Source organism: Amphiura filiformis, unplaced genomic scaffold (assembly GCF_039555335.1).
Source record: "Amphiura filiformis unplaced genomic scaffold, Afil_fr2py scaffold_151, whole genome shotgun sequence".
Classification (NCBI taxonomy): Eukaryota; Metazoa; Echinodermata; class Ophiuroidea; order Amphilepidida; family Amphiuridae; genus Amphiura; species Amphiura filiformis.
Genome location: NW_027305615.1, coordinates 152,238 through 159,661, shown reverse-complemented (window position 1 = coordinate 159,661; position 7,424 = coordinate 152,238). Strand labels below are relative to the sequence as shown.

At 40.3% G+C, this 7,424-nt stretch overlaps 2 protein-coding genes across 2 annotated transcripts; both read left to right on the top strand.

Moving 5' to 3' along the window:
- The first annotated feature begins 513 nt into the window (after positions 1-513).
- Positions 514-1,095, top strand: LOC140145152 (craniofacial development protein 2-like). The gene has a single exon (XM_072166929.1). It carries the CDS (start codon positions 514-516, stop codon positions 1,093-1,095), a length of 582 nt encoding a protein of 193 aa, XP_072023030.1.
- A 223-nt stretch (positions 1,096-1,318) lies between these two features.
- LOC140145151 (uncharacterized) lies at positions 1,319-1,732 on the top strand. The gene has a single exon (XM_072166928.1). It carries the CDS (start codon positions 1,319-1,321, stop codon positions 1,730-1,732), a length of 414 nt encoding a protein of 137 aa, XP_072023029.1.
- The last annotated feature ends 5,692 nt before the right edge of the window (positions 1,733-7,424 follow it).

The window sequence follows — 7,424 nt, the reverse complement described above, 5'->3', positions numbered from 1 at the left end:
GTCCTCCTACAGCAGGGCGAACACCACTCCGAAACCCAATTAGACGGGATGCTGCTAATAACCCTGATGATAGAAGGGCACTTTTACATGCCAAGAAAAAGATTGGTATCGGGACATGGAATGTCAGGACCCTTCACCAGCCTGGCAACTTAGAATTACTTATTCACCAATTGGAGAACTACAAGTGGGAGATAATGGGTATATCAGAAACCCATTGGATAGAATCAGGAGATTTTCACAAGATGGTTACACAAATATTGAGCGCCGGTAGTGGATCTACCACAGAGCAGGGGTTGCTTAATTCTCAACAAGAATGCCCAGAGATCACTCCTCGGCTACAATCCTATTTCAGAAAGGCTAATTACAGCAAGGCTTCGCACTCAAATAGGAACAGCTACCATTATACAGGGTGTGCATGCCTACAACGTCATACCCAGACGAAGATATTGAAGACTTTTATGACCAACTGCAATTGAAATAAATAAAACACCTTCCCAAGACATCCTTATCATCATGGGTGATTTCAACGCGAAAGTTGGTATCGACTGGGAACCATGGAATGGCGTTATTGGGAAGTTTGGTATTGGAGAAGCAAACGACAGAGGTGAAAAGCTGCTCAGCTTTTGTTCATCGAATAGCCTGTGTATCACAAACACTATCTTCAAAGAATCCAAACCAAGTCGCCAGTGGACCTGGGAATCCCCAGATGGTTCCACAAGGAACAAGATCGATTTTATCCTAATACGACAAAAATGGAAAACGAGCGTGACTTCCTCGCGCAGCTTTCCCAGCGCAGACATCGGATCTGACCACCAACTTGTTTTAGCCAACATTAAACTGAAACTTAGAACCAGCGGGAAACAATACAAGATCAAGAAATTTGATGTAAGCAAACTGTACCTACAGCAGACTTACAGTGACTACCAAGTAACAATTGGTGGAAAATTTAACCCACTAATTGAACTACCCGACACAGACATAGAGACGGAAGAGCTATGGCAGAATATTAAGTCAGGCTTTAATGAAACAGCTGACAAGGTTCTAGGAGCAAAGAAACCTCAGAGAAAAAATTTGGTTAACTGCCGAAGTTCTTAAGCTGACGGAAGAAAGAAGTAAGGTGAAGCAGGAAAGACTCAAAGACAACTCAAAAAAGCCAAGGTACAACTTTCTCAACAGAGAAATAAAACGGAAGTGTAAAGAGTGCAAAGAAGTATGGCTTCAAAATCTGTGCAAAGATGTGGAGCATGCAAATGATGCAAAGAAAACCAAAGAGGTTTACACTACCATCAAGACCATCACTGGATCAAAATCTACTCGTATGAGAGGTGTAAAGGACAAAGGTGGCGAGGTGCTCACCGATGACAAGAAAATAAAGGACAGATGGAAAGAAAACTATGAAGAGCTGTATAATCAACCCATCCCATCCGATACAAGTATCTTACAGTCTCTACCAAGTACTTCAACTGAAGACATAGAGCCCCACATTCTCAAATCTGAAGTGGAACTGGCCATCAAACGCCTCAAGGGAAATAAAGCAGCAGGAGAAGATGGTATATCAGCGGAAGAAATCAAGGCAGCAGGAGAAGCTGGATGTAATGCTCTTCTAAAACTCTGTAACAAGATATGGGAGTCTGAAGTAATTCCTGAGGACTGGGGAAGGCAATCATTGTCCCCATATTTAAGAAAAAGGATAAAATGGACTGTGGAAATTACAGAGGTATCAGCCTCCTGAGCTTGGCAGGGAAAGTATTTTGCTCGATCATCCAATCTAGAATCCAGAAGAAAACTGAAGTGATCCTCTCAGAATCTCAGGCAGGATTTAGAGCAGGCAGGAGTACAGTGGACCAATTGTTTTCGCTACGACAACTGGCTGAAAAATGCACGGAGATGCTGCTACATCGACTATCAAAAAGCTTTTTGATACTGTTTGGCAAGAAGGTCTTTGGAAGGCTATGGACCACCTAGGCTACTCTAGAAAAATGGTTAGACTTCTCCAAGCCTTATATAACACCTCTAAAAGTGCAGTAAGAGTGAATGAAGAGCTGACAAACTGGTTCACCACTCAAACAGGAGTCAGACAGGGATGCATTCTCTCCCCCCAGCTGTTTAACATCTTGCTGGAACTGGTCCTACGCCTAGCTATTGAAGATGTCGGCATTGGAATTACAATTCAAGGACAGCTCATCAACAACCTGAGATTTGCCGATGATATTGTTTTACTGGCCGACTCTGGAATTAACCTCCAAACTCTAGTCGACAAAGTACACAATGAAAGCATGAGGTTTGGTCTGACAATAAACATCGCTAAAACCGAAGTCCAGGTGATTGGTAGAGAAACAGCAAAAGCCTCCATATCCATTGGAAATTCCACCCTTGAGCAGGTGGAATCATTCATCTATCTAGGTGGAGTGATCACTGAAAAGGCAAGCAGCGAGAAAGACATCAAAAGGAGAATTGGCTTGGCCATGGGCATCATGCAAAAACTCAACCCCATCTGGAAATCCAAAGAAATATCCACTATAACAAAATTGGAATTGTACAAAGTACTGGTGCTTTCTATAGCAACCTATGCCTCTGAAGCCTGGACAATCAAAAAACGTGATGAGCAGCGACTTCTGGTATTTGAAATGGCTTGTCTCAGAAAAATCCTGGGTGTTACTAGAAGGGACAGGATTAGGAACACCTCAATCAGAGACACAAGTTGATTACCAGTGCACTGTAATGAACAAGATCCGTGCAAAACAGCTGTCCTACTATGGCCATGTGAAAAGAATGCCTCCATCCAGATATCCAAAAATCGTATTAGAGGAAGAATCCCAGGGAAATGACCTAAAGGAAGACCCCCAATGCGCTGGATGGACAACATCAAAGCAAACTGCAGTGCAGTGGGAATCCAATCCGTAGTAGAAGCCGGTCGGATGGCAAACAACAGAGCTGAGTGGCGAAGCATAGTGGCTAGGCAGCTATCTCCAGGACCTACCTGTGTCATGGGAGGAAAGCTTTAAGTGAAAGTAAGTGAAGTGAATGACCTTTGACCTCAATGAAGAAAAAAACCTTATGTACACCGACAAAATGCATTGTTCCAATTTTAATTAAAAAATTCTACATTGTTTAGTTGTCGAGATAAAAATTCTTAAAGTTATTTAGCTAAAAACAAGAAGTGACCCCTTAATGACATTTGACCCCCAAAATAAAAATACCATACATACATCAGGTAACACTAATTCATGTATGATGATTATATTACTCTGGTCTGTTTACATTTTGAGATAAAATTTTTAAACTTTTTTGATTATTTTGGTTTTTGAACGGAAGTAGCCCCTTAATGACCTTTGACCCCAAAACTGTAGGCATCCTAAAGATCCTAGCTAGTAGCGATGCATGTGTGCTAATGGCGACTCTCTGCTATGTAATTTAAAGACAGTGATTTTTTGAATATTTTTTACAAATTTTTCAGACTTTTACCGGAAGTGGCCCCTTAATGACCTTTGATCCCAATTCTGTTAACAACTTTTAGACACTGGCTATAGATGATGCATGTGTGTAAGTGACGTCACGGTGCTATGTAATATGTGGGAGGAGTAGCATTTTTAGTGAAAATCCAAGTTTTGGCCATTGACCGGAAGTGGATGACATTTGACCGGAAGTTGATCATGTGACATCTGTGGCACCACAAAACGGTTCTACTGACTAAGTATGGTCAACATGCCTGAAAGCATGTGGCTACGATGGCTGATTATGATGTTGACAGAAGAAGAAGAAGAAGAAGAAGAAGAAGAAAGAAAGAAGAACGCGGTAAAAACAAAGCACAGCGCCGATGGCGGCTGTGCAAGAACGCGGTAAAAAGAAAGCACAGCGCCGATGGCGGCTGTGCAACTAGACTAAGCTGTGGTCTAACCCACGAACACAGCCGTGTTGTTACCCCTAGTGACCTTTGACCCCAAAATATATGAAAACGGCCATAGACATTGGCTAATGTCAATGCATGGGTGCATGTGGCACCACTTTGCTATGTTACTTGTGGCAGAAGGGGCATTTTGAAGGTTTTTCGTCTCAGACCGGAAGTGACCCCTTAATGACATTTGACCCCAAATAAAAAAATACCACATATGAATTGGGTCCCCACAATTCATGTGTGAACATACCGTTACTGTCCTATGTTTTTCTTATCAAATAAAAAAATTTGACGGTTTTTCGTTTTATACCGGAAGTGACCCCTTAATGACCTTTGACCCCAAATATGTGAGGACCCCATAGACACTGGATAATGACAATGCATGTAGGCAAGTGGTGTTACTGTCCTCATAATTTGTGGGAGAAGAAGCATTTTAAAGGTATTTCGTTTTGTACCGGAAGTGGCCCATTAATGACCTTTGACCCTAAATAAAAAAATACCACATATACAATTTATGTTTTTCTTAGCAAAAAATTTTGAATAATGATCTTTTTTTCGTTTTATACCGGAAGTGATTAATGACCTTTGACCCCAAATCTGTGAGGACCCCATATACACTGGGTAATAGTAATACATGTGTGCAAGGGGTCACCGTATCCATGACGTAATCTGTAGGAGAAGAAGCATTTTGAGTTGAAATCACGTTTTTGACCCCTATGACCCCAGCGTGACCTTTGACCCCACGAGTTTCATGTGACATGTAGGGGCATGGTCAATGATGGTTGTGACCAAGTTAGGTCCAAATCGGTGTAAGCATGTGAGTGCTAGAGCAAATGTAGTGGTCGGCAGAAAGAAAGAAAGAAAGGAATAAAGAAAGAACTGTAAGCAATAAAAGCACAGCCGTGACGTTAGTCACGGCTGTTCTTTGTCACGGCTGTGTAAAGAAAGAAGAAAGAACCTGTAAGAAAAACTAACGTCACGGCTGTGTAATGATGTTCAGCCATCGACAGGTTTTAGTACACAAGAGGAAGCATACACTCTAACCATACTACATGCAGCAGAGATCTCGCGTCCGCGAGCGGCATTGGCAAAAGAGGAATTGTGCAGGCTGCTGCGAGACACTCTTCACGCGCTTGTTTCTTAGGGGATGTGTAATATTTATGAGCCGTGGAGGAGGGTAAAATTGGGGGGGGACAAGCGATGTTTGTCAGGCCAAGAGGAGGGAGGGGGAAGCATTTGTAGCAAATTAGAATTTTGACTCCCCGGCTCATATTATTGCACAGCCGCTTAAAAATTTAGATATGCATAAAAAAGTACCTTAAAAGTTAGATAATAATTATGCATAAAAAAGTTTTATGGCCTATACCAAGAAATCTAGTCAAAACTTTTTCCACATTGTCACACCGGATAGAAAAACTAACTTACTTTCTTGTAATTTTACTACATGTACATCAATGGGATATTATTTGGAGGGCCTCCAAATAAAACAGCAAGTTTATAAAGCGTCCGTCGTACATTTTGGGACTATCATAGGTCACGGTGAATGGTCAATCTTATACGTCTTAGAATTCTTAGGCGTGTAAAATCTTAAGCGTGTAAAATCTTAGGCGTCTAAGATTTAATTGGCCAGTAATTCAATACGCTTAAGATGATTGGCTGTTTGTGGTTGCTAGTTCTGTGATTGGTCGATTCAAGTATAACGCGAAATTCTTAAACGTCTAAGATTACATCTTAGACGTCAAGTCCAAGGTTAGGCGCATTATCTTACGCGTATTTTGAAGGTATCCGCCATCTATAGATTTCTGCCACTTGCGCTCAAGTTGTCGCTTTAGCTCTTTTTTGTGCTCGAACATATTTACTTCAATATAAGAATTGGTAAAATAAACATTTTAATAATATAGTTGAGAAAGAGGTCAATATAATTCAGAGTTCGCCATATATTGCCAAATTCTAGTAAATTCATTTACCGTCTAGCGGCTTGGGCGGAAAATGCCGGGGAATACCAACATTGCTGCAGAGATGCCACTTAGCATACTTATGCCCACTCAAAACGCCTGAAACTTTGTGAAAAAAAGCCTGACATAATGTGTAAATTAAGATAACCAGTCCAAAAATGGGCTGAAGATCATTAAAAGTGCAGAAATTTAAACTTAATAAAAGAAGTAATTCAGGCAAAAGAAGGAAACGTGGCATCTCTGATACTGGAAATTCCTGGGATAATTGGATATACTTGTAAGCATTGAAATTACGGTACCGTCATGGTTACATAAAACAGAATGTTCGTGATCTTTCAACAATACCCACCTCATTGTAGAACTGGTATTCAAAACCGCTTTTCCTTTTTTTTCAGATATTTCATGTTAACCACCAGGCGATATATGCATACGACATTATATCATTTGAAAGCGTAACAGCAGCAACATTGATTGAAATACAACCTCTCACCAGTTCAAATGACATAGATATTCACATGAGATTTGAAATATTGACTTGTGAAGACGCTGACGGCACTTTAACACTACCAACTTTCAGTAAGTTGCATGTATTATTAAATAATCCTTTATACTGTGGAATAATTCACGTATATCCTGTGCACAGGTATAACCCTATGCCTAACCATAACCCTAACCCTAATAAGTGGCGGCGCCAGGAAAATTTTTTCGGGGTGGAATTAGGGGGGCAAAGTGAATTTCAGGGGGGGGCAAAATCAACAAATTTTGCGCAAAATTACCGTAAAAAGTGGAAATTTTCGTAATTTGGGTTTTTTTCTGGGGGGAAACAGGGGGACAAGGGTTCTGACGGGGTCAAGCATTTGCCCCCCCCATGCCCCCCGTGGCGCCGCCACTGACCCTAATACAGGGTGCGCAGGGTAAACCAGATTACTGTTATCAGTTTCAGCTGCAGTGACAACTTACACATATTATCCTTGGTATGTTGTTACCGGAGGTATATGTGTTCATTTTATTTGCTTATACCCACCAGTGCTGCAGCAGAGAGATATTTATTTTCAAAACTAAAATCCTATTACTATATGGTCGAATCCAACGAAAAGTGTACACGGCATGTTCAGGGCCATAACCATTAATCAATTGGCATTCGTTTTTGTATTGTGTTTATTCGCCTTGATCATACGCTTCGCGTCATATATAATAAGACTCCCTTCTGTGAAAAACTTAGACACAGAGACCCCAAAACATGCTATTTTTACCCATTTTTTAAAAATATTTCTTAAAGTATTTTTAAAAACATATAAATCAGTTATGAAAAAAGTCATTGGATTGAATCTAAATTGATTTCCTGAAAGGTGTGTATTCAAAGATTTCCTGTTCAATTTTTCACATATTTGTACATAATTATGAATTTTTGTGATAATTTTTGAGTGGTATTTTTTACATTACCTACGAATACAATTTTTCATAGAACTAGATATATCTTAAAAAATGGAAATCACTAATAAATGCGCAATTGATACAAGCTTTGATATGTCCAATACTGAAATGCATTGCATTCGGACATCTTTATTATTGTG